This window comes from Zonotrichia leucophrys, unplaced genomic scaffold, assembly GCF_028769735.1.
Source record: "Zonotrichia leucophrys gambelii isolate GWCS_2022_RI unplaced genomic scaffold, RI_Zleu_2.0 Scaffold_309_62330, whole genome shotgun sequence".
NCBI lineage: Eukaryota > Metazoa > Chordata > Aves > Passeriformes > Passerellidae > Zonotrichia > Zonotrichia leucophrys.
In genome coordinates, this window is record NW_026992514.1 from 1 (window position 1) to 25,625 (window position 25,625).

The 25,625-nt window shown below is 60.8% G+C and overlaps 3 protein-coding genes across 3 annotated transcripts; all 3 read right to left on the reverse strand.

The window, feature by feature from the left end:
* Positions 1 to 1,079: 1,079 nt before the first annotated feature.
* Positions 1,080 to 4,273, reverse strand: LOC135441486 (interferon regulatory factor 9-like; the record flags this gene model as incomplete). The annotated part of the gene is made up of 4 exons (XM_064701031.1): positions 3,632 to 4,273; positions 2,076 to 2,250; positions 1,258 to 1,377; positions 1,080 to 1,151 (listed from the first exon to the last, which is right to left on the reverse strand). Coding segments are annotated over exons 1-4 (538 nt in total), but the record flags the coding sequence as incomplete, so codon positions are not given.
* Positions 4,274 to 5,252: 979 nt separating this feature from the next.
* EMC10 (ER membrane protein complex subunit 10) lies at positions 5,253 to 15,025 on the reverse strand. The gene is made up of 7 exons (XM_064701033.1): positions 14,889 to 15,025; positions 13,179 to 13,236; positions 11,852 to 11,964; positions 10,397 to 10,501; positions 9,464 to 9,645; positions 8,233 to 8,326; positions 5,253 to 5,436 (listed from the first exon to the last, which is right to left on the reverse strand). The coding sequence occupies exons 1-7, from the start codon at positions 14,997 to 14,999 to the stop codon at positions 5,326 to 5,328; spliced, it is 774 nt and encodes a 257-aa protein (XP_064557103.1). The 5' UTR covers positions 15,000 to 15,025; the 3' UTR covers positions 5,253 to 5,325.
* Positions 15,026 to 17,461: 2,436 nt separating this feature from the next.
* Positions 17,462 to 24,108, reverse strand: LOC135441487 (acrosin-like). Its single transcript, XM_064701032.1, has 5 exons — positions 23,783 to 24,108; positions 22,090 to 22,269; positions 21,025 to 21,275; positions 19,549 to 19,679; positions 17,462 to 17,814 (listed from the first exon to the last, which is right to left on the reverse strand). Exons 1-5 carry the CDS (start codon positions 23,848 to 23,850, stop codon positions 17,488 to 17,490), a joined length of 957 nt encoding a protein of 318 aa, XP_064557102.1. The 5' UTR covers positions 23,851 to 24,108; the 3' UTR covers positions 17,462 to 17,487.
* Between the last annotated feature and the right edge of the window lie 1,517 nt (positions 24,109 to 25,625).

Below are 25,625 nucleotides of genomic sequence, written 5' to 3' on the forward strand. Positions count from 1 at the left end.
CAGCGCGGGGGGCGGGCTAAAGAACGGGGTATAAAAGAAAGTGGTGGGACCACCACGAGGGGCGGTGCTAAAGGTGGGTAGTGGATGTGGCTAAAGGGGGTGGCGTGGGAATTCAAGGGGCAGGGTCAGTATGAGAGGCGGGGCTAAAAGTGAAGAATGGGGCGTGGCTAAAAAGTGAAATATAAATTAAAGGGGCGGGGACACCGGGAGGGGCAGAACTAAATGTGAGTGAGGCGTAGCTAAAGGGTGGGGTGTAATGAAAGGGGCGCGCTCACTGCAAGGGGCGGGACTAAAAAGTGGGATGGGAATTAAAGGGGTGGGGTCACGGCAAGGAGCGTGGCTAAAAGAGCGGGGTATAAATGAAAGGGGCATAGTCCTGAGGGGCGGGGCTAAAGGGTGGGGTGTAGAAGAAAGGGGCGGGGACACTGTGAGGGGCGGGGCTAAAGGTGAAAAGTGGGATGTGGCTTAAGGGGGTGGTCTAGGAATGAAAGGGGCGGGGCCAGCACGAGGGAGGGCTTCAGGTGGGGAGTCAGGAATGACTAAAGGGGGGGGTGGGAATGAAGAGGGCGGGGACAACACAAGGGGCGGGGCTAGAGGTGAGGAGTGGGTCTGGGTAAAAGAGGGTGGGGTGTAAGTTAAACAGGCAGGGTCACTGTGAGGGGTGGGGCTAAAGGTAGGGAGTGGGGCGTGGCTAAAGGTTGTGGATTAGGAATTAAGGAGGCAGGGCTAAGGTTGGGGAGTGGGCGGGGCTAAAGGAGATGGAGTTGGATTTAAAGGGGTGGGGTTACTGTGAGGGACGTGGCTAAATGTGTGGGGTATAAATGAAAGGGGAGTGGTCCTCCTGGAGGGTGGGGCTAAAGGGTGGGGTATAGATGAGAGGGGCGGGGTCACCACGAGGGGCGGGGCTAAGGGTGGGGCATTGCTAAAGGGGGGGGGAATGAAAGGGGCGGGGCCATAGAGGGTGGGGGTGGAGCCAAAGCTCTGCAGGTCCCCAGGTTTCGGGGAGAAGGGAATGCTGTGACAGACAGTGTTGAGGGCATGGCCATGTTTATCTCCTCCCCTTTTGGGGTGTGGCTTACCGTCGGCAGGGGGGAGGGGCTCTGCGCTCTCCACCTCGATGCGCAGGGGCAGCACTTCCGGGGGCGGAGCCTCTGCTAAAAAGGTGTGGTCATGCAGAGGTCCCGCCCCCTAGCTCCACCCCCAGGGCTGCTCCAGCCCCAGGATTGGCCCAGAACCTCCCCCATCCCCCCCTCTCACCGGGCTTTTCCTCATCCGTGGTTCCATCCTGGCTCTCGGGGGGCGGGGTCGGTGGGAGGGGCTCCGTGGGGCTCAGCCCCGCCTCCTTCTGGCTCTGCCGGCCCTTGGGGGGCTTTGGCTCTGTTGGGGGGGCGGCACTGAGAGGGTTAACACGGCTCTGACACCTGCACCCCCATTTCTGGTGTGTCCCCCCATATTGAGTCCCCATTTCTGGTGTGCCCCCCTGTATTCTGTCCCCCAAGCCCATTTCTGGTGTGTCCCCACATATTCCATCCCCTTTTCTAGTGTGTCCCCCCCAAAATGAGTTCCCGTTTCTGGTGTGTCCCCCCATATTCAGTCTCCACTCTTCATTTCCCGTTTCCCTCCCAGATTCCATCCCCATTTGCGGTGTGTCGTCCCAAATTTCGTCCTCTCACACCATATCCTGTGTCTCCCCCCATTTTCAGTCCCCACTCCCCATTTCCTGTGTGTCCCCATATATTCAGTCCCCACTCCCCATTTCCTGTGTGCCCCCTCATATTCAGCCCCCTCACCCTTTTTCCAGTGTCCCCCTCTATATTCAGTCCCCTCATTCCATTTCCTTTGTTTACCCCCATATTCACTCCCCATTTCCTGTGTGTCCCCCTATATTCAGCCCCCTCACCCATTTCCGGTGTCCTCTCTATTCAATCCCCCCACCCCATTCCCTGTGTCCCACCAATCTCCATCCCCCATTCGATGCCCCCATTTCCCGTTCCCCCCCATTCAATCCCCCTATTCCCATTCCCATCCCCATTCCCGTTCCCATTCCCATCCCCATCCCCGTTCCCGGTTCTCACCGCGGGCGGGCAGCACCCGGTACACGCGGTACGGGCAGGGCCCGTCGGAGCGGCCCCGCCCCGGCAGCTGCCGGAACTCGGGGCTCCGGGCCAGGGCGCAGCGCAGCCGCGTCTTCCAGCCCGCGGGGTCGGGGGGGTCCCCGGGCCGCAGCCGCCCCTTGTACTCCGCCCACGCCTGCCGGGAGCAGCGCCCTCAGGCCACGCCCACTGCCACGCCCAGCTCATTTGCATAGCGCGGGCCCCGCCCCAATCTCGCACTTTGCATGGCTCCGCCCAATGCTCAAAGCCCCGCCCCCACCAGGTTCCTTCATCAGAGGGGGCGTGGCTCAAGCCCCGCCTCCTCCCATGGCTTTGCTTAGCGTGGGCCCGCCAATAGCCCCGCCCTCTTCTTAGCTCCTCCCTCTTTCACAGCCTCTATCTAAGCCCCGCCTCTAAGCCAGGTCCCGCCCATCACCTTACAGAGCCCTGCCCCTCACTTTTGAGAAGCCCGCCCATCACTAAGCTCCGCCCTTGACCCCGCCCCTAACAATTCAGAGCATCGTTATTAGCCCCGCCTCCACCGTGCCGGGCCCCGCCCTCTCTCTGAATAGCCCCGCCCCTGACCCTGCAGGCTGCACCCCTCACTACATAGCCCCGCCCCTCAGTCTCTATAGCCCCGCCCCTCTGTGTAGCCCTGCCCCTGACGTTGCAGGCTCCACCCTTCACTACCTAGCTCCGCCCCTTTATGCAAAATCCCACGCGTTGCACAGCCCCGCCCCCAGCCCCACTCCTACTCTACAGAGCCCCGCCCCTCGGTCACTATAGCCCCGCCCACAGCCTGCAGAGCACCTCCCCCAGCGCCGCCCCTCATTCTGCAGAGCCCCACCCCTCACTCTGCCTAGCACCGCCCCTAATTTGCATAGCCCCGCCCCACTGTGCAGCCCCCTACCCTGCGTAGCCCCGCCCCTACCCTGGAGAGTGCAATCCCTGCCCCATCGCTAGCCCCGCCCCTTACTGCGCATAGCCCCGCCCCTTGCTCGCTGCAGCCCCGCCCCTCAGTGCTATAGCCCCACGTCACACAGCGCCGTCCTCATCCTGTATAGCCCCGCCCCTACTTTGCATAGTGCTGCCCCGCCCCCTCGGTCACTGTAGCCCCGCCCCTACTTTGCATAACCCCGCCCCTGCCCCACAAGCCCCGCCTCTACGCCGAAGGCCCCGCCCCTTCTTTGCAGAGCACCACCCGCATCCCATCGTTGTCCACTCCCCTCACTGTGCATAGCCCCGCCCCTCGGTCGCTGTAGCCCCGCCCCTACCCTGCAGGCCCCGCCCCTACTGTGCATCGTGCTGTCCCCGCTTTGTCGCTGGCCACTCCCCTCACTGTGCATAGCCCCGCCCCTCGATGCTCTAGCTCACCCCCACCCGGCAAAGCCCCGCCCCTAGCCCCGCCTTTACTTTGCATAGCGCCGCCCCCGCCCCGTCTCTGTTATAGCCCCACTCCCCTCACTGTGCATAGCCCCGCCCCTCGTTGTTATGTCCCGCCCCTACTCTGCATAGAACCGCCCCAGCCCCGCCCCTACTTTGCATAGCGCCGCCCCCGAGCCCTCGCGGGCCCCGCTCCGCCCGCCGTGCGCCCACGGGATCCGCAGCGCCGTCTGGGCCGCGTCGTCCCACTGCAAACCGGGGAAGCGCCCGCTCTGCAGCTGGGCCAGCAACCAGGGCCGGAGCCGCCGCGGGCCGCCCTCCGCCATCCCGGGCACCGGGAGAGACCCGACAGCGGCGGGGACAACGGGGACGGGGGCAGAGAGGGACGGAGGGGACACCGGAGACAAAGGGGAGAGAGGGGACAGAGGGGAGGGAAGGGAGAGAGGGGAAACCGGGGAGAGAGGGGAGGGAAGGGGACAGAGGGACAGAGGAGACAGCGGGGAGAGAGGGGACAGCGGGACAGGAGGATCAGAAGGGACAGAGGGACACGCGAGGGACAGGGGGAAAGAGGGACAGAGGGGGCACAGAGGGGACAGCGGGGAGAGAGGGGACAGAGGGACAGTGGGGAAACTGGGGAGAGAAGGGACAGCGGACGGACAGAGGGGACAGAGGAACAGGAGGGGACAGAAGGGACAGAGGGGCAAGCGGAGGGACCCGGGTTCGATCCCGGGTCTCGGTGGAGCTGAGCGGTTCCGGACTCGCCGAGCGGCGCCCGCGCTTCCGGGAATTGACGTCACCGCGACGGCCACGTGATCCCTGCCGCCAATCAGTGGGCGCGCACGCGGCACCGCCCCCGGCGTGAGAGGGGGTGGCAGCGCCGAGCGGGAGTTCCCGGAATAGGGCGGGGCTACAGCGCATGGAGCCGGCTGTGTTTGCATAAAGGGGCGTGGCTAAAGCTTATGGGGCCGGCTATGTTAGCATAAAGGGGCGTGGTTATAGCTCACAGAGCCACTTCTGTATTTGCATAAAGGGGCGTGGTTATAGATCATGGTACCGGCTCTGTGTTTGCATAAAGAGGTGTGGGTAAGGCTCATGGTATTGCCTCGATATTTGCATAAAGGGGCGTGGCTATGACTCACTGTATTGCCTCTGTATTTGCATAAAAGGGCATGGTTATAGTGTACAGCACCTCCCTGTATTTGCATAAAGGGGCGTGGCTGACACACCACACCAACTCTGTATTTGCATGAAGGGGCATGGTTATCATGCACAGCACCGCCTCTGAATTTGCATAAAGGGGCGTGGCTCTAACACACTGTACCCTTTTTTGTATTTGCATAAAGGGGCGTTTCTCTCATATTTGCATAAGGGGCCGGGTCTGTTCGTGCAAGCCCCACCTCCTTTTCCCAAATCCCTGCCCAGGCTCCCCTAAAGACCAAGCTGAGATTTTGGGGTCCCCCTGGGGCCCCGAGAGCTCTCCCCGATCCCAGGGACCCAGACTGGGGGGGGCACGCACAAACCGGGGGGTTCACACTCACATTTTGGGGGCTCACACCCACATTTAGGGGGTCACACCCGGATTTTTGGGAGGATCTTGGATTTGGGGTCACACCCACATTTAGGGGGTCACACACAGATTTTGGGGTCTCACACCCGGATTTTGGGGTCATATCTGCATTGGGGGAGGGGTCTCACCTGGATTTAGGTGGGTCACAGAGATTTGGGGTCTCACACCCAGATTTAGGGTCTCACACAGATTTTGGGGTCTCACACAGATTTTGGGGTCTCACACAGCTTTATTGCCCACCCCCCACACTGGGGGGTCCGGGGGGGATTTTGGGGGGGGGTCTCACCTGACCCCCGCCCCTCCCCCGCCCCCCGCGCCCCCTCCCTGTGCCCCCCCCGCGTCGGGGGCTCCGGACATCATGAGGAAGAGCACGATGGGGATGATGTACATCCACTGCGGGGAGAGGGAAGAGGGGTCAGCACAAAATCAGCCCCAAAATCACCCCAAATCCAGCCCAAAACACCCCCAAAATAAGCCCAAAATCAGCCCCAAAATCACCCCAAGTTCAGCCCCAAAACACCCCCCAAAAATGACTCCAAAATCAGGCCCAAATAACCCTAAAATCCACCCCAATACCCACCCCAAAATAAGCCCAGGCCACCCCAAAATCAGCCCCAAATCCACCCCAAAATCAGCCCAAATAACCCCCTCCAAAATCCACCCAAAATCAGCCCAAACCACCCCAAAATTCACTCTAAAATCAGGCCAAATCAGCCCCAAATTACCCCTAAATCCACCCAAAACCCAGCCCCAAATCAGCCCCAAAATCGGCCCAAAAACCATTCAAAATCACCCCCCCAAAATCACCCCAAAACCCACCTCAGAATCACCCCAAAACCCACCCCAAAAATCCAACCCAAACCACCCCAAAGTCCACCCAAAACCAGCCCCAAATCAACCCAAAATCCACTCCAATACCCATTCCAAAATAAGCCCAGATCACCCCAAAATCAGCCCAAAATTCACCCCAATATCAGCCCCCAAAATCCACCCAAATCCACCCCAGAATCTCCCCCAAAATCCACCCCAAATCCACTCCAAAATCACCCCAAAATCCACCCCAAAATCACCCAGATCACCCAAAATAAGCCCAGATCACCCCAAAATCAGCCCAATCCACTCCAAAATCCACCCCAATATCAGCCCCCAAAATCCACCCAAATCCACCCCAGAATCTCCCCCAAAATCAGCCCCAAATCCACTCCAAAATCACCCCAAAATCCACCCAAAGCCACCCCAAAATCACCCAGATCACCCCAATATAAGCCCCAAAATCCACCCCAAATCAACCCAAAATGTGCCCCCAAAATCAGCTCAAATCTGCCCAAAATCAGCCCCAAATTACTCCTAAACTCACCCAAAATCAGGCCAAAAATCAGCCCAAAGTCACCCTAATCCACCTCATAATCGGCCCAAATCCACCCCAAAATCCCTCCCTGCAAATTCACTTCAAAATCCACCCCAAATCAGCCCAGATCACCCCAAAATTCACGCCAAAATCAGCCCCAAATCACCTCGCAAAATCACCCCAAAATCACCCCAAAATTCACCCTAAAATCAACCCTAAAATGGCCCAAAATTCACCCTAAATTCACCCTAAACCACCGAAAATCCACCCAAAATGAGCCCAAATCAGTCCAAATAACCCAAAATTCGCCCCAAAATCAGCCATAATAACCCTAAACTCAGCCCAAAATCACCCCAATATCAGCCCCAAAATCCACCAAATCCACCCAGAATCTCCCCCAAAATCAGCCCAAAACCCCTCCAAAATCACCCCAAAATCCACCAAAGCCACCCAAAAACCACCCAAAATCACCAGATCACCCCAATATAAGCCCCAAAATCCACCCAAATCAACCCAAAATGTGCCCCAAAATCAGCTCAAATCTGCCCAAAATCAGCCCCGAATTACCCCTAAATCCACCCAAAATCAGGCCAAAAATCAGCCCAAAGTCACCCCTAAATCCACCTCATAATCGGCCCAAATCCACCCCAAAATCACTCCCCGCAAATTCACTTCAAAATCCACCCCAAATCAGCCCAGATCACCCCAAAATTCACCCCAAAATCAGCCCCAAATCACCCCAAAATTCACCCTAAAATCAGCCCAAAACAGCCCAAAATCCACCCCAAAATTCACCCCAAAACCCACCCAAAATGAGCCCAAATCAGTCCAAATATCCACCCCAAAATCAACCCAAATATCCACCCCAAAATCAGCCCAAATAACCCCAAAATTCGCCCCAAAATCAGCCAAAATCACCCCAAACTCAGCCCAAAATCCATCCCAAAATCAGCCCCAAAACCAGCCCAGATCACCTCAAAATCCACCCCAAAATCAGCCCCAAATCACCCCCCAAACCAGCCCCAAAATCACCCCAGATCACCCCAAAATTCACCCCAAATCAGCCCCTAATCACCCCAAAATCAGCCCAGATCACCCCAAAATCAGCCCAAAATCCACCCCAAAATCACCCCAAAATCAGCCCCAAATCCACCCCAAAATCCACCCCAATATCAGCCTCCAAAATCCACCCAAATTCACCCCAGAATCTCCCCCAAAATCACCCCAAAATTCACCCCAAAATCAGCCCAAAATCCACCCAAAATCACCCAGATCACCCCAAAATCACCCAGATCACCCCAATATCAGCCCCCAAAATCCGCCCAAATCCACCCCACAATCTTCCCCAAAATCACCCCAAAATTCACCCCAAACTCAGCCCAAATCCACACCAAAGTCCACTCAAAATCAGCCCCAAATCAGCCCAGATCACCCCAATATCAACCCCAAAATCCACCCCAAATCACCCCAAAATCCATCCCAAATCAGCCCAGATCAACCCAAAATCAGCCCCAAATGACCTCCCCAAATAACCCCAAAATCACCCCAAAATCCATCCCAAATCAGCCCCAAATCACTCCCTCAAAATCTCCCCAAAATCACCCCAGATCATCCCAAAATCCACCCCTAAATCAGGTGGTTTTGGGGTGTCAGGGTGGATTTTGGGGTGTCAGGGAGGATTTTAGGATGCCCCAGATGTTTTTTGGGGTGCCCCAGGTGGTTTTTGGGGTGTCCCTCACGTATTTGGCGAAGAAGGATTTCAGGGTGTTTTTGGGGTGTTTTTGGGCTGTTTCAGGGCTGGTTTTGGGGTGTTTTTGGGGTGTTTTTGGGGTGTCCCTCACGTATTTGGCGAAGAAGGATTTCTGCTCCTGGGGGTTGCGGGCGCGCTGGGCCTGCTCCTGCTCCAGGTGCCGGATGAAGGCGGCGGTCTCGGGGCTGGGGACACCAAGGGGGACATTGGGGACACCAAGGGGACACACAGGGGACATTGGGGACACCAAGGGGACACACAGGGGACATCTCCCCATGTCCCCCCCGTCCCCATGTCCCCCATATCCCAGTGTCCCCCCCATCCCCTTGTCCTCCCCATGTCCCTCCCTGTGTCCCCATGTCCCCGTGTCCTTCATATCCCCACACATCCTCCATGTCCCCGTGTCCCCCCATGTCCCCCCATGTCCTCCCTGTCCCCTGTCCTGCATCCCCCCGTGTCCCCCCGTCCCCTGTCCCTGTCCCCATCCCATATTCCCCTGTCCCCCCGTGTCCCTCATCCCCATCCCCTGTCCCCAAGTCCCCCCCATATCCGCATGTCCCCATGTCCCCTGTCCCTGTCCCCATCCCCTCGCATCCCCACACATCCCCCCCATATCCCTGTGTCCCTCTCTGTCCCCATCCCCTATCCCCTGTCCAGTGTCCCCTGTCCTGTGTCCCCTGTCCCCATCCCCATCCCCTGTCCCCCTGCCCCCTCCTGTCCCTGCCACTGTCCCCATTCCCTGTTCCCATGTCCCCCCTGTCCCCGTACCCCCCTGTCCCCTGTCCCTGTCCCCCATCCTGTCCCCCATCCCCTGTCCCCTCTCCCCTGTCCCTGTCCCCTGTCCCCATATCCCCCTGTCCCCATGTCCCCGTGTCCCCGTGTCCCCCTGTCCCCGTGTCCCCATGTCCCCGTCTCCCGTCCCCATATCCCCCTGTCCCCATGTCCCCATGTCCCCCCATGTCCCCCATCCCCATGTCCCCATGTCCCCCTGTCCCCTGTCCCCCTGTCCCCTGTCCCCATGTCCCCATATCCCCTGTCCCCCTGTCCCCATCTCCCCTGTCCCCATGTCCCCCTGTCCCCTGTCCCCCTGTCTCCATGTCCCCATGTCCCCTGTCCCCATATTCCCTGTCCCCCTGTCCCCCTGTCCCCATATCCCCTGTCCCCATATCCCCTGTCCCCTGTCCCCCTGTCCCCCTGTCCCCCTGTCCCCATGTCCCCCTGTCCCCTGTCCCCTGTCCCCCTGTCCCCATGTCCCCATGTCCCCCTGTCCCCCTGTCCCCCTGTCCCCCTGTCCCCTGTCCCCGTGTCCCCGTGTCCCTCACGTGGCCGCGGGCTGGGGCTGTCTCAGTGCCACCGAGGTGTTGAACGTCTCCAGGTGCTCGTCCTCAACCCAGGTGCCCCTGCAGGTGCCAGGGGCGGCCACCACGCCCAGGGCCACCACGTGCCCGGCCACGTCCAGGTGCAGGGACAGCTGGTCCGAGAGGTGGGACTCCAGCAGGGCACACTGGGGACAGGGGGACACGTCAGGGGACATGGGGACATGAGGGGACATGAGGGGACATGGGGACACGTCAGGGGACATGGGGACATGAGGGGACATGGGGACATGAGGGGACAGGAGTACAGGGACATGTGAGGGGACAGGGGGACACGGTGATTGTGGCACAGGGACATGAGCACACAGGATATGGTGGCACAGGGACATGTGAGGGGACACAGGGGACATGGGTGACAGTGCCACAGGGGAGACATGAGGGGACAGGGACACCAGGACATGTGAGGGGACACAGGGACACAGGTGACAGTGCCACAGGGGGACATGAGGGGACAGGGACACCAGGACATGTGAGGGGACACGGGGACGCAGGTGACAGTGGCACAGGGGACATGTGAGGGGACAGGGACATGGGGACATGAGTGATAGTGGCACAGGGCATGTGAGGGGACACAGGGACGCAGGTGACAGTGCCACAGGGGACACATGAGGGGACAGTAGCATGGGGACACGGGGGACATGAGAGGACAGGGGCACAGGGTGAGGGCACAGAGAGGACACAGGGGGACACAGGGAGGGTGACAAGGACATGGGGTGACACGGGGGGACAAGGGGCAGGAGGACCCTGGGGTGTCCCAGGGGGTGACACAGGGGGTGACAGAAGTGACACAGGTCAGGGTGTCCCCAGGTGTCCCCAGATGGCCCAGGGTGTCCCCAGGGTGTCCCCAGGGGTATCCCAGGTGTCCCCAGTGTCACTCACCGCCCTCACAAAGGAGGTGACAAACTCGGTGTCCCCGTCCTCGCCAGGGCCCTGGGGACGGCGAGGGACTCGCACCCGGTACAGCCCGTCCCGCGCTGCCACCTCCTGTGGGGACACCAGTGTCACCTCAGTGTCACCTTATTGTCACCCAGTGTCACCTCAGTGTCACCTCAGTGTCACCCTGAACCCTGCACACCCCCTGACCCGCACCCGGTACAGCCCGTCCCGCGCTGCCACCTCCTGTGGGGACACCAGTGTCACCTCAGTGTCACCTTATTGTCACCCAATGTCACCTCAGTGTCACCCAGTGTCACCCAGTGTCCCCTGGTATCTGTGCAATGTCCCCCCAGTGTCACCTGTATGTCACTCCAACGTCACCCCAGGGTCACCTCCATGTCCCTTCAGTGTCACCCCAATGTCCCCCACATTGTCCCCCATGTCTGTCCCCATGTCCCCCTGTCTGTCTGTCGCTCACCCTCAGCCGCGCTCTCTCCATGTCCCCCCGTGTCCTGGTGTGTCCCCATGTCCCTTCGGTGTCCCTCTGTCCGTCTGTCACACCCTCAGCCATGCTCTTCCCATGTTCCCCCTGTGTCCCCATTGCTGTCCCCATGTCCCCCTGTCCCTCTGTCCGTCCGTTGCTCACCCTCAGCCGTGCTCTCTCCTCCTCCCTCATGTCCCCATGTCTGTCCCCCTGTTTGTCTGTCCCCATGTCCGTCTGTCCCCATGTCCCCCTGTCCCTCTGTCCGTCCGTCGCTCACCCTCAGCCGTGCTCTCTCCTCCTCCCCCAGCGGTCCCCATGTCCCCGTTGCTGTCCCCATGTCTGTCCCCGTGTCTGTCTGTCCGTCTGTCCCTCACCCTCAGCAGCGCTCTCTCCTCCTCCCCTCGTGTCCCCGTTGCTGTCCCCATGTCCGTTTGTCCCCCTGTCCCCCTGTCCGTCGCTCACCCTCAGCCACGCTCTCTCCTCCTCCCCCAGCAGTCCCCGTGTCCCCGTTGCTGTCCCCATGTCCGTCTGTCCCCATGTCCGTCTGTCCCTCACCCTCAGCAGCGCTCTCTCCTCCTCCCCCAGCGGTCCCCATGTCTGTCTGTCCCCCTGTCCCCGTTGCTGTCCCCATGTCTGTCTGTCTGTCCGTCGTTCACCCTCAGCCGCGCTCTCTCCTCCTCCCCCAGCGGTCCCCATGTCTGTCTGTCTCCCTGTCCCCGATGCTGTCCCCATGTCTGTCCATCTGTCCGTCCGTCGCTCACCCTCAGCCGCACTCTCTCCTCCTCCCCTCGTGTCCCCATGTCTGTCCCCCTGTTTGTCTGTCCCCATGTCCGTCTGTCCCCATGTCTGTCTGTCCCCCTGTCCGTCGCTCACCCTCAGCCGCGCTCTCTCCTCCTCCCCCAGCGGTCCCCGTGTCCCCGTTGCTGTCCCCATGTCCGTCTGTCCCCATGTCTGTCTGTCTGTCCGTCGCTCACCCTCAGCCGCGCTCTCTCCTCCTCCCCCAGCGGTTTCTGCGCCAGCGCCAGCGCGGGCTCGGGGCCCCAGCTCAGCGACAGCGACCCCCGGCGGCGGAACCGGGGAACGTCATCTGCGGGACGGACAGACGGACAGACACGGACAGGGGGACAGGGACAGAGGGACAGGGACACAGAGACAGGGATGGGGATAGAGGGGACAAGCACACAAACAAGGACGGGGACAGGGACAGGGACAGAGGGGACAGGGACAGAGGGACAGGGGATAGAGGGGACAGGAATGGGGACAGGGGGACATGGGGACAGGGACAGGGACAGGGATGGGGACAGAGGGACAGGGACAGGGGATAGGGGAACACAGATGGGGATGGGGGACAGGGATGGGGACAGAGGGACAGAAGGATAGGGACAGAAGGGACAGAGGGGACAGAGGGGACAGAGGGGACAGAGGGGACAGGGACAGAGGGACAGGGACAGGGACAGGGGACAGAAAGGGGGATGGGGGCAGGGATGGGGACAGAGGAACAGAAGGATAGGGACAGAGGGGACAGAGGAGACATGGGGACAGGGATGGGGGACAGGATTGGGCACAAGGACATAGGGGACAGGGGGACAGGGACAAGGATGCAGACAGGGATGGGGACAGAGGGGACAAAGGGGACAGGGGACAGAGGGAGATGGGGACAGGGACAGAGGGATATGGGACAGGGGAACATGGGGACATGAGGGCAAAGGGACATGGGGGTATGGGGACAGAGGGACATGGGGACAGGGGGATATGAGGACATTGGGACACAGCGCTGGCACCAGGGACAGCCCAGTCCCCCTGCCCCTGATGCCATCCCTGTGTCCCCAGTGCCACCCTCTCCCCATGTCCCCAGTGCCACCCTGTCCCTGTGCCCCCAGAGCCATTCCCATTCCCACAGCCACAGCGCCACCTCCATGTCCCCATGCTGCCACCCAGATCAGTGTCCCCAATGTCCCAATGTCCCCATGCCTCCAAGTGCCCCCAATCCCCTCGATGTCCCCCAGTGTCCCTGATGTCCCCCTGTCCCCCAACATCCCCAGTGCCCCCCACTGTCCCCATTGTCCCCACTGTCCTGAATGTCTCCCAATGTCCCAAATATCCCCACTGTCCCCAATGTTCTCAGGGCCCCCCAATGTCCTCCAGTGTCCCCAATGTCCTCCAGTGTCCCTAATCCCCCTGATGTCCCCCAGTGTCTCCAATGTCCCCAATCCCCCCACTGTCCCCAATCCCCCCAATGCCCCCATTGTCCCCAATGTCCCCAATGTCCCCAATATCCCCAATGTCCCCAGTGTCCCTCACCCAGCTCGAAGGAGTGCTCCAGGGTCAGGCTCACCCGGCAGCTCTCGGTGTCACCGGCCTGGGGGGACACGGAGGGGACACGGGGGTGGCACCAGGACAGGGACACAGGGGTGACACAGAGGGGACACGGGGATGGCACCAGGGGGACACCAAGGGGGACACAGGGGGGACATGGGGGTGACACCAGGACAGGAACACCAGGACAGGGACACGGGGATGGCACCATGGGGACACCAGGACAGGGACACCACAGGGACATGGGGATGGCACCAGGACAGGGACACCAGGACAGGGACACGGGGATGGCACCATGGGACACCAGGGACACCAGGACAGGACATGGGGATGGCACCAGGACAGGAACACCAGGACAGGGACACGGGGATGGCACCATGGGGACACCAGGGGACACCAGGACAGGGACATGGGGATGGCACCAGGACAGGGACACCAGGACAGGGACACGGGGATGGCACCATGGGGACACCAGGGGACACCAGGACAGGGACATGGGGATGGCACCAGGACAGGGACACCAGGACAGGGACATGGTGGGGACACCAGGGGGACACAGGGGTGGCACCATGGGGACACCAGGACAGGGACACCACAGGGACACCAGGGGGACATGGAGGGGACACCAGGGGACACCAGGACAGGGACACGGGGGTGGCACCAGGACAGGGAGACGAGAAGGACACGAGGGTGACATGGAGGTGACACGAGGGTGACACGGTGGTGAGACCCCCGCAGACCTCATGAATATTAATGACCAGCCCCGCGCCCTCATTAATGCTACTGAGGATCCGCAGCCCCCTCATGAATATAAATCAGCTGGCAGGAGCCAGAACCGCCCCTCATTAGCATTAATGAACTGGAACCGGCGGACTCATTAATTTGAACCCGTTAATTAATATTAATGAGGGCAGCAAGCAGCCCCGCCCCTCCCAGGTAAAGGAGCTGTTTATGCTAATTAATATTAATGAGGACATACACGTGGCCCCGCCCCTCACGAATTCAAACACACTTGGTTTATACAGCCCCTAATTAATATTGAGGGAAACCACGTGGCCCCGCCCCTCGCAGCTACGGCCGCTATTGGTTGGTTCACTCCTAATTAATATTAATGAGGACATCACACGGCCCCTCCCCTCACAGATTCAAACTCTACTGGGTTCCACACCCCCTGATTAATATTAATTATTAATAATAATATTTATTAAGAGCCCCTCTGGGCTACCGGCGATTCTGTTTACACGCCCCCTAATTAATATTAATGAGAGTTCCCGGCACGGGGCCCTGATGAACACCGGTACCGGGTACCGAGTGCTGTCCCGGCCCCCTCGATTCCCCGGTGCTCCCGGTACCGGAGCCCCCCGTGCTCACCCTGGTACCGGTACCGGTTCCACCCCGGTGATCCCGGTACCAGAGCCCACCCGGCAGAACCCCCCGGTACCGGGGCCCCCTGTGCTCATCCTGATGCCGGTACCGGAGCCCGCTCGCTCCCCCCGGTATCGGAGCCCCCCGTGCTCACCCCGGTACCGGCGCCGGTTCTCTCCCCGGTACCGGAGCCCTCCCCGTTCCCTTAGTGCTCTTGGACACCTCTGTGCTCACCCTGGTGCCGACGCCGGTGCCGGTTCCCCCCGGCAGAACCCCCTTGTACTTGAGGTCCCCCTCGCTCCCCCCGATACCGGAGCCCCTTGTGCTCACCCTGGTGCCGGTTCCGGTGCCGGTGCCCCCCCGGCAGAGCCCCCCGGCCTCGCCCAGCGCCGCCCCCGCCGCCAGCAGCGCCAGCACCGGCAGCGGCCACGGCGCCGCCATCTTGGAGCGCGGGGCACGGCGGGAACGGGGCGGGGCCAGCGGGGGGGGCGGGGCTACAGCGAATTGACGCGGGCTACAGCAGATGGGCGGGGCTAGAGCGCGGTGGGCGGGGCTACAGCGGATGGGCGGGGCCACAGCGAATGGGCGGGGTTGCATGGAATGGGCGTGGGTAGAGCGAATGGGCGGGGCTACAATTAATTGGCAGGACTACAAGGAATTGGCAGGGCTCGAGCAGGTGGGGGGGCTAGAACGGATGGGCGTGGCTACGGCGGATGGGCGGGGCTAGAACAGAGGGGGCGTGGTCAGGAGGGGTGGCCAGGGTCTATGGAAAGGGGAGGGGCTTCTGTGAGAGGGCGGAGCCAATTCTGTGCTCCCATTTGTGTGTTCCCGCCCCCAAATCCAGCCTGGGAACCCCCAGGATGGACAGAGGGACCCCTCAGTGACCTCTGACCCCTCTTGGTAATCCCTGACCCCTCCCAGTGACCCCTGAGTCCCTCCCAGTCACCCTTGAGTTCCCCCCAGCCACCTCTGGGACCCCCCAGTGACCCCTGGGGGCCTCCCAGTGACATTTGGGGACCCCCAGTGATCCTTAAGGACCTCCCAGTGACCCCTGACCCTTCCCAGTGACATTTGGGGACCTCCCAGTCCTCTCTGGGACTCTTCCCAGTGACCCCTGGGACCCCTCCCAGTCACCCTTGGGGACCTCCCAGTGACCTCTGGGACTCTTCCCAGTGAAATCTGGGGACCCCGAGTGAGCCTTGAGGACCCCCAGTGACCCCTTGGACCCCCCAGTGACATCTGGGGACCTCCCAGTGACATTTGGGCAAAACAGGAATGAGCAAAATGGGGATGGGAAAAATGGGAATGAGCAAAATGGGAATGGGCAAATTGGGAATGAGGAAATTGGGAATGGGAAAAATGCGGATGGGAAAAACAGGAATGTGAAAAACAGGAATGGGCAAAACTGGGATGAGAAAAACGGGAACGAGCGAAACAGGAATGGGCAAAATGGGAATGGGCAAAACAGGCATGGGGAAAACGGAGATGAGAAAAATGGGGATGGGCAAAATGGGAACAAGCAAAACAGGGATGGGGAAAATGGGCATGCACAAAACGGGAATGAGCAAAACAGGGATGGGGAAAATGGCAATGAGCAAAACGGGGATGGGCAAAATGGGAATGAAGAAAACAGGATTGGGCAAAACAGGAACAAGCAAAACGGGGAAGAACAAAATGGGGATGAGCAAAATGGGAATGGGAAATATGGGAGTGAGCAAAACAGGAATGGGCAAAATGGGAATGGGCAAAATGGGAATGGGCAAAATGGGGATGGGCAAAATGGGGATGAGCAAAACGGTAATGGGAAAAATGGGGATGGGAAAAACGGGGAATGGGTAAAACGGGAATGGGCAAAACAAGGATGAGCAAATCAGGAATGGGCAAAATGGGAATGAAGAAAATGGGAAAACGGGAATGGGCAAAATGGGGATGAGAAAAACGGGGATGGGCAAAACGGGAATGGAAAAAACTGGGATGAGAAAAACGGGAATGGGCAAAACTGGGATGAACAAAACAGGGATGAACAAAACAGGAATGGGCAAAAGGGGAACAAGAAAAAATGGGGATGGGAAAAATGGGAATGAGCAAATCAGGAATGGGCAAAATGGGAATGAAGAAAATGGCAAAATGGGAATGAGCAAAACAGGGATGGGGAAAATGGCAATGAGCAAAACAGAAATGAGGAAAACGGGGATGGGCAAAAATGGAATGAGCAAATCGGGGATGGGCAAAATGGGAATGAGAAAAACAGGAACAGGCAAAACGGGGATGGGGGAAACGGGAATGAGCAAAAATGGGAATGGGCAAAACGGAAATGAGAAAAACGGGGACGAGCAAATCAGGAATGAGGAAATCAGGAATGAGCAAAATGCGGGATTTTATTCAAATTAGAGCCGGGGGGGCGGGGCCGCTCCTCGGGATGGGCACGGAGCGGGCGAGGCCCGGGACACCGGGAGGGAATTCCTGTCCCGGAACACGGGGAGTGCTCATCCGGGATGGAATTCCGGTCCTGGCACACCGGGCACGCCCGTCCCGGCACACCGAGAGGGAATTCCTGTCCCGGTACACCCTGAATTCCCGTCCCGGGAGGGAATTCACATCCTGGGACACCGGGAATGCCCATCCGGGAGGGAATTCCTGTCCTGGGATACCGGGAGTACTCCTCCGGGAAAGAATTCCCATCCCGGCACACCGGGAGGGAATTCCCATCCCGGTACACGGGGAATTTCATCCCGGGAGGGAATTCACATCCCGGTACACCGGTAGCCCCGCCCCGGTGTCCCGGTCGCTCCCGTCCCGGTACACCGGCACTCCTGCCCCGGTACACCGGCAGCCCGCCCGGTGTCCGGTCACTCCGTCCCGGTACACCGGCACTCCTGCCCCGGTACACCGGCAGCCCCGCCCCGGTGTCCCGGTCGCTCCCGCGCCCTCAGCCGCCCGCGGTGTCCCGCAGGAAGCGGATCAAGTCCCGCATCACGGAGAAGAACCGCAGCAGCACCGCGTTCGGCTCTTCGAGCTCCGGGCCGCTCCCGCCGCTGCTCTCGGTGCTCCCGTTGCCCCCGGGGCTGCTGCCGGTGCTGCTGCCGGTGCTCGTGAAGGTGTCGATGGGCTCGGGGCTCTCCAGCTGCCGCAGGATCCAGCGGCTGAAGAGCCAGGCCGGCGTGAAGACGCAGCCGCGGCCGCTGGCGGTGACACCGAGGAGCCAGAACGGGCCCGAGCCCCGGAACCGGCACACGAGGGGCGCACCCGGGTCACCCTGACCGGGAGAGGGACGGGAGGGTAAAGGAAGGGAAGGGAAGGGAAGGGAAGGGAAGGGAAGGGAAGGGAAGGGAAGGGAAGGGAAGGGAAGGGAAGGGAAGGGAAGGGAAGGGAAGGGAAGGGAAGGGAAGGGAAGGGAAGGGAAGGGAAGGGAAGGGAAGGGAAGGGAAGGGAAGGGAAGGGAAGGGAAGGGAAGGGAAGGGAAGGGAAGGGAAGGGAAGGGAAGGGAAGGGAAGGGAAGGGAAGGGAAGGGAAGGGAAGGGAAGGGAAGGGAAGGGAAGGGAAGGGAAGGGAAGGGAAGGGAAGGGAAGGGAAGGGAAGGGAAGGGAAGGGAAGGGAAGGGAAGGGAAGGGAAGGGAAGGGAAGGGAAGGGAAGGGAAGGGAAGGGAAGGGAGGCAGAGGGGCAGCCCCGGGACACGGGTGGGGATCGGGATCAGGAACGGGAACGGGATCGGGACTGGGGCTGGGATCAGGACCGGGAACGGGACTGGAACCAGGATTGGGATTGGCATCGGGATCAGGATCGGGAGCGGGATCGAGATTGGCACCGGGACTGGGATCAGGATTGCGATTGGGATTGGGACCGGGATCAGGATTGGGATTGGAACTGGCACCGGGATTGGCACAGGGATCGGGATGGCAGCCCCGGGACACTGGACTTGGGCGGGGAGCGGGAATGGGAACGGGAATGGGGCTGGCATCAACACTGGCACCAGGATCGGGATTGGAATCGGGGCTGGGATTGGGATCGGGACTGGGACGGCAGCCCCAGGACACAGAAAGGGGGCGGGATCACGATCGGGAGTAGAATCAAGATTGGGATCGGGATTGGCTCTGGGACTGGGATTAGGATTGGGATCGGGATCAGGACCAGAACCAGGATTGGGATTGGCACCAGGATCGGGATCAGGACTGGAACCTGGAGCGGCATCGGGACTGGCACCGGGATGGGATGGGGATTGGGACTGGGATTGGGATTAGGACCGGAATCAGGATTGGGATGGGGATTGGGATTGGCACTAGGATCAGGACAGGGACTGGGACTGGCATTGAGATTGGCACCGGGACTGGGATGGGGATCGGGACTGGGGCTGGGATCAGGATTGGGATGGGGATTGGGATTGGAACTGGCACCGGGATCGGGATGGGGATGAGGATCAGGATTGGGATCAGGACTGGGATTGGGATTGCGATCGGGACTGGGATTGGGATTGGAACTGGCACCAGGATCAGGATCGGGATTGGGATTGGAACTGGCACCGGGATTGGGATGGGGATCGGGACCAGAGTTGGGACTGGGATTAGGACTGGAATCAGGATTGGGATTGGGACTGGGATTGAGACTGGAACTGGCACCGGGATCAGGATCGGGATTGGGATTAGGACCGGGATCGGGACAGGGACTGGGATTGGAATAGGGGTTGGGACTGGTTCGGGATGGGGATTGGTATTGGCACCGGGATCGGGATTGGGATCGGGAATGGGACTGGCATTAGGACTGGGATCAGGATTGGGATCAGGACTAGGACTGGGATTGGAACTGGCACCAGGGTCAGGATTGGGATTAGGATTGGGGCCAGGATCAGGAGAGGGACTGGGATTGGGATCAGGATCAGGATCGGGATTGGGATTGGAACTGGCACAGGGATTGGCACCGGGACACGGGACCCAGGTGGGGAGCGGGAACGGGGCGGGGCTCCGGCCGAGGGGCGGGGCTCGGGGCCGGGCTCACCTGGCAGGTGTCGGAGCCGCCCCGCGGGTGCTCCGCGCACACCTGGGCCGGGGCCGCGCTCCCGGCGCTGTCGCAGAGCTCGGGCGGGAGCAGCCGCACCTGCGCCTCCCGCATCACCTCCCGGGGCGGGGCTGGGGGCGGGGCCGGGCGTGAGAGCCAGAACCGGGCACAGCTGGGGACACCTGGGCACACCTGGGGACACCTGGCACCCTTGGGACACACCCTGGGCACACCTGGGATACACCTGGGGATACCTGGGGCACACCTGGGCACTCCTGGGTATGCCTGGGGACACCTGGGATATACCCGGGGCACACCTGGGCACTCCTGGGGTACACCTGGGATACACCTGGACACATCTGGGATACACCTGCCCCACACCTGGGCACCCCTGGGTACACCTGGGCACACCTGGGACACACCTGTGTCTTCTGTGGGACCCCAGCCCCCATCCCAGGGACCCCAGCCCACCCTCAGGCCAGACCTGAGACCATGATGGGATCTTAACCTGACACAGAGGCACAGCTGGCACTCACCTGTGCCCACCTCAGACACACCTGGGGGTCACCTGTGCCCATCTTATCCTCCCCTGGCACTCACCTCTGCCTGCCAGGGCAGCCCAGCCCCAGCTCAGACACACCTGGCACTGCCCTGTGCCCAGCTCAGACACACCTGGCATTCACCTGTGCCCAGCTCAGACACCTCAGCCCCACCTGGCACTCACCTATGCCCACCTGTGCCCCCCGTCACTCACCTGTGCCCGCCAGCGGTGCCCACCCCGCGGTGTAGCACGGCCCGATGCCCTCGGTGCCCCGCTGCCCAGCTCAGACACACCTGGCACTCACCTGTGCCCATCTCAGACACACCTCAGACACACTTGTACCCACCTGTGCTTCCCGTTTCTGACCTGTGCCCGCCAGCGGTGCCCACCCTGCGGTGTAGCACGGCCCGATGCCCTCGGTGCTGCTCTGCCCATCTCAGACACACCTGGCACTGCCCTGTGCCCATCTCAGACACACCTGGCACTCACCTGTGCCCATCCCACCCCGTCACTCACCTGTGCCCGCCAGCAGTGCCCAGTCCGCGGTGTAGCACGGCCCGATGCCCTCGGTGCCCCGTTGCCCAGCTCAGACACACCTGGCACTCACCTGTGCCCATCTCAGACACACCTCAGACACACCTCAGACACACTTGTACCCACCTGTGCTTCCCGTTTCTGACCTGTGCCCGCCAGCGGTGCCCACCCTGCGGTGTAGCACGGCCCGATGCCCTCGGTGCCCCGCTGCCCAGCTCAGACACACCTGGCACTCACCTGTGCCCATCTCAGACACACCTCAGACACACCTGTGCCCCCCGTTTCTCACCTGTGCCCGCCAGCGGTGCCCATCCCGCAGTGTAGCACGGCCCGATGCCCTCCGTGCCCCGCTGCCCATCTCAGACACACCTGTGCCCATCTCAGACACACCTGGCACTCACCTGTGCCCGCCAGCGGTGCCCAGCCCGCGGTGTAGCACGGCCCGATGCCCTCGGTGCCCCGCTGCTGCCCGGCGCGGCTGACGCAGCCCAGCTGCACGAAGTCGCTGCACCGCGCCGGCGGCTGCAGCTGCAGCAGCGCCACGTCCAGCCCCGGGTGCAGCCGCGCCCGCCGCACCCGCCGCACCTGAGCCTCGGGCCCGGGGTCGCTCAGGTCGGCGGCGCCCAGCACCACCCGGCAGGCGGTGACGTTCCTGGGGACACCGGGACACCGTCAGGGGAGCTGAGAGCAACCGGGAGTACCGGGGGCACCGTGAGTGGGAGCTGAGAGCAACCGGGACCACAGTGAGGGGCGGCGGAGACAGCCGGGACCACCGGGGGTAACGGAGGGGCGGCTGAGAGCTACCGGGAGCACCGGGCACGGTGAGGGAGAGCTGGACTGCCCGGGACACCGGGGGTAACGGGGGGGGAGGGCAGCATGGATCATCCCGGGGCTTCCCGGGGCCATCCCGAGGCCATCCTGGACCATCCCAGATTGTCCTGGATCATCCCAGGCCCATCCCAGAGCATCCAAAATCATCCCGGATCATCCCAGGGCCATCCCAGAGCTCCCTGAGGCCATCCCGGTCCATCCCGGTCCCATCCCAGCCCATCCTGTCCCATTCCAGGGCTATCCCGGTCCCACCCCAGCCCATCCCGGTCCATCCCGGTCCCATCCCAGCCCATCCTGTCCCATTCCAGTGCTATCCTGGGGCCATCCCGGTCCCATCCCAGCCCATCCCGGATCTATCCCGGTCCCACCCGGGTCTATCCCGGCTCACCGGGGCAGGCAGCGCGCCGCGGTCAGCAGCCAGCCCGGCGCGATCCCGCGCCCATCCCGGGCCTATCCCGGTCCCACCCCAGTCCACCCCAGCCTATCCCGGGTCTGTTCCGGTCCCAGCCGGTCTCACCGGGGCAGGCAGCGCGCCGCGGTCAGCAGCCAGCCCGGCGCGATCCCGTGCCCATCCCGGGTCTATCCCGGTCCCATCCCAGCCTATCCCGGTCCCACCCGGGTCTATCCCGGCTCACCGGGGCAGGCAGCGCGCCGCGGTCAGCAGCCAGCCGGGCGCGATCAGGCTCCCGCCGCAGACGTGGCCGCTGCCGGCCCGCAGCGGGTCCTGGATGCTCGCCAGCCCCGGCCAGGCCCCGGGAACCGGCCCGGAGCCGCCGCCGAACTCCTCGGCCATGGGCTGGAGACCGCACGTTCCGCTGGGGGGGACGGACAGACGTGGGACACGGACAGATATGGGGACAGGGATGGGGACACGGACAGGGATGGGGACACGGACAGACGTGGGGACAGGGACAGACAGACATGGGGACACGGACAGACATGGGGAGAAGAATAGATGTGGGGACAGGGACAGACGTGTGGACAGGGACAGACAGACATGGGGACAGGGACAGACGTGGGGACAGGGATGGGGACAGGGACAGGCATGGGGACAGGGACAGACGTGGGGACAGGGACAGCCATCAGGACACAGACAGACGTGGGGACACGGACAGATGTGGGGACAGGGACAGACGTGGGACACGGACAGATGTGGGGACAGGGATGGGGACAGGGATGCAGACAGAGGGACAGGAACAGGGACAGAGGGGACAGAGACACAGGGACAAAGGGACAGGGATGAGGACAGGGACAGAGGGACACAGGGACAGGGACTGCAATGGGGACAGAGACAGGGATGGAGACAGGGACGGGTACAGAGGGACAGCAACAGAGGGGACAGGGATGGGGACAAAGGGACAGGGACAGCCATGGGGACAGAAGGACAGGAGCAGGGACTGGGACCGCGACACGGGACAGGGACACCTGACACCAGGACAGGGACAGGGACAGGGATGGTGACACGGGGACAGGGACATGCCCCGGGCACGTGGCTGTGCCCACCGGCTCTGCCTGACCGGCTGTGCCAGCCCTGGGCTGTGACAGGGACACAGGGACAGGAGGACAGGGACACAGGAACCGTGACACTGGACAGGGACACAGGGACAGGGACACAGGGACAGGGACAAGGGGACCCCCGACACAGGGACAGGAACCCCCCCAGTGTCGCACGTGTCCCCTTGGTGGTGCCAGAGCCGGGCACGGGGCTGCGACACCCCCTGGGCTGCGGTGACCTCAGGGACCTAGGGGACCTTGGGGACCCTCGGGGACCTTGGAGACCTTGGGGACACTCAGGGGACCCTCAGATGAGATCAGGGACCTTAGGGGACCCTCGGGGACCTCGGGGACACTCAGGGGACTCAGGGGACCCTCAGGTGACCTGGGGGACCTTGGAGACCCTGGGGACACCCTCAGGAGACCCTCGGGGACACTCAGGGGACCTCGGGGACCTTGGGGACCCTCGGGACACCCTCAGGGGACCTCGGGACACCCTCAGGGGACCTTGGGGACCTTTGGGGGACTCAGGGGACCCTCAGGGGGACCCTGGGGACCCTCAGGTGACCTTGGGGGACACCCTTGGGGACCCTCAGGTAACCCTGGGGACCCTCGGGACACCCTCGGGGACCTTCGGGGGACATCGGGGACATCCTCAGGGGACCCTCGGGACGCCCTCAGGGGACTCTGGGGACCCTCAGGTGACCTTGGGGACCCTCGGGGACACTCAGGGGACCTCGGGGACCTTCAGGTGACCTTGGGGACCCTCGGGACACCCTCAGGGACCCTCAGGTGACCTTGGGGACCCTTAGGTGGCGCTGGGGTGTCACCCACTCGCACGAGTCCCAGGTGGCGCGGGCGGGCGCGGCCAGCAGGAGCAGCAGGAGCCAGAGCGGAGCCATGGCTGGGCCAGGGCACAGCGGCAGCGCCCGAGGCTCCCCCGGCTCCGCGCCGGTCCCGAGGGTCCCGCCGGGCCGGGGATGACGTCACAGAGCGGCCCCGGTTCCGCCCGGCGCCGTCACAGAGCGGTGGAACCGGGGCGGGGGGCGGGGTGGGAGCGGAACGGCCGCGGAGGCTCCGGGGCGGCCTCGGGCACTGCCGGGAGCTCCCGCAACAAAATCCCGGTCCCGAAATTGTCATCCCAAAGATCCCGAACCAAAAATTCCTGTCCCAAAAAATCCCATCCTAAAACATCCCAAAACACCCATCCCAAAAATCCCTTCCGAAACCATCCCAAAAATCCCGAACCAAAATGCACATCCCAAGATTGTCATCCCTAAAATCCCCACCCCAAAAACTCCTGTCCCAAAAATCCCATCCTAAAATTGTCATCCCAAAAATCCCCATCTCAAAAATCCCATCCTAAAATCCCCATCACAGAACAGCATTCCCAAAGTTCCCATCCCAAAATATCCCAAAATCCCCACCCCAAAACTCCCATCCCAAAACTGTCATCCCAAAATCCCCATCCCAAAATCCCCATCCAAAATTCCCGTCCTAAAACATCCCAAAATCCCCATCCCAAAAACTCCTGTCCCAAAAATCCCATCCTAAAATTGTCATCCCAAAAATCTCATCCTAAAACATCCCAAAAGCTCCCAGACCAAAATCCTGTCCCAAAAATCCCGAACCAAAAATCCCATCCCAAAATCTCCATCCCAAAATTCCCATCCGAGAATTGCATTCTCAAAATCCCCATCCCAAAAATCCCATTCCAAAATCGTCATCTCAAAATTCCCATCCCAAAAATCCCTTCACAGAATTCCCACCCCAAAATATCCCAAAATATGCCAAAACCTCCCATCCTAAAATTCCCATCCCAGAATTCCATTCCCAAAATCCCCATCCTAAAAATCCCATCACAGAATTGCATTCTCAAAATTCACATCCCAAAATATCCCAAAATTCACATCTCAAAATCCCTATCCCAAAATACCCCAAAATCATCCAATCCATCCGATCACAAAATTCTCCAACTTCCATCCAATAAAAATCCCATCCAAAAATCCCATCACAGAATTGCATTCTTCCCAAATTTTACGTTCCATCAACTCCAAAAATCCCAAATTAACATCCATCCCAAATCCCATACCAAAATCCCAAAAATCTGTCCCAAATCCCATCCAAATCCATCTAAATTGTCATCCCAAAATCATCCACATCCCAAAAACTTCCCGTCCAAAAATCCCATCTAAATCCCCTATTCCATCCAAAATCCTATCCCAAAAATCCCGTCCTAAAATTCACCAAAAATCCCAAAATCCCACAATCCTTCAAAAATCCCATCCATCCCTAGAACCAGCATCCAAGTTCCATCCCAAATCCCAAAATCCCCATCCCAAAACTCCCATCCCAAAATATCCCAAAATCCCCATCCAAAATTCCCATCCTAAAAGCATCAAAATCCCCATCTCAAAAATCCTGCAAATTTCCATCCTAAATGTCTCCAAAATCCCATCCTAAAAATCCAAGCTTCCAGACAAATCTGTCCCAAAAATCCGAACAAAATCCTATCCAAAATTCCTCCCAAATTCCATCCGAGAATTGCATTCCAAAATCCCATCCAAAAATCCCATTCCAAAACGTATCTCAATCCATCCCAAAATCCTTTCACAGAATTCCATCCAAAATATCCCAAATCCCATAAATTCCCACCCAGAAATTCATCCCAAAATCC

Bases quoted from the DNA above. Each gene is read 5' to 3' on its own strand.
- EMC10 (XM_064701033.1), bottom strand. From the start codon at position 14,999: ATGGCGGCGCCGTGGCCGCTGCCGGTGCTGGCGCTGCTGGCGGCGGGG. The intron at 13,237-14,888 runs GTGAGCACAAGG...GTGTCCCCCCAG, and splicing joins GCACCGGAACCGGCACCAGG to GCCGGTGACACCGAGAGCTG. The intron at 11,965-13,178 runs GTGAGGGACACT...TCCGTCCCGCAG, and splicing joins GGAGCACTCCTTCGAGCTGG to ATGACGTTCCCCGGTTCCGC.
- LOC135441487 (XM_064701032.1), bottom strand. From the start codon at position 23,850: ATGGCTCCGCTCTGGCTCCTGCTGCTCCTGCTGGCCGCGCCCGCCCGC. The intron at 22,270-23,782 runs GTGGGTGACACC...CGTCCCCCCCAG, and splicing joins GCCACCTGGGACTCGTGCGA to CGGAACGTGCGGTCTCCAGC. The intron at 21,276-22,089 runs GTGAGCCGGGAT...CGGTGTCCCCAG, and splicing joins GCGGCGCGCTGCCTGCCCCG to GAACGTCACCGCCTGCCGGG.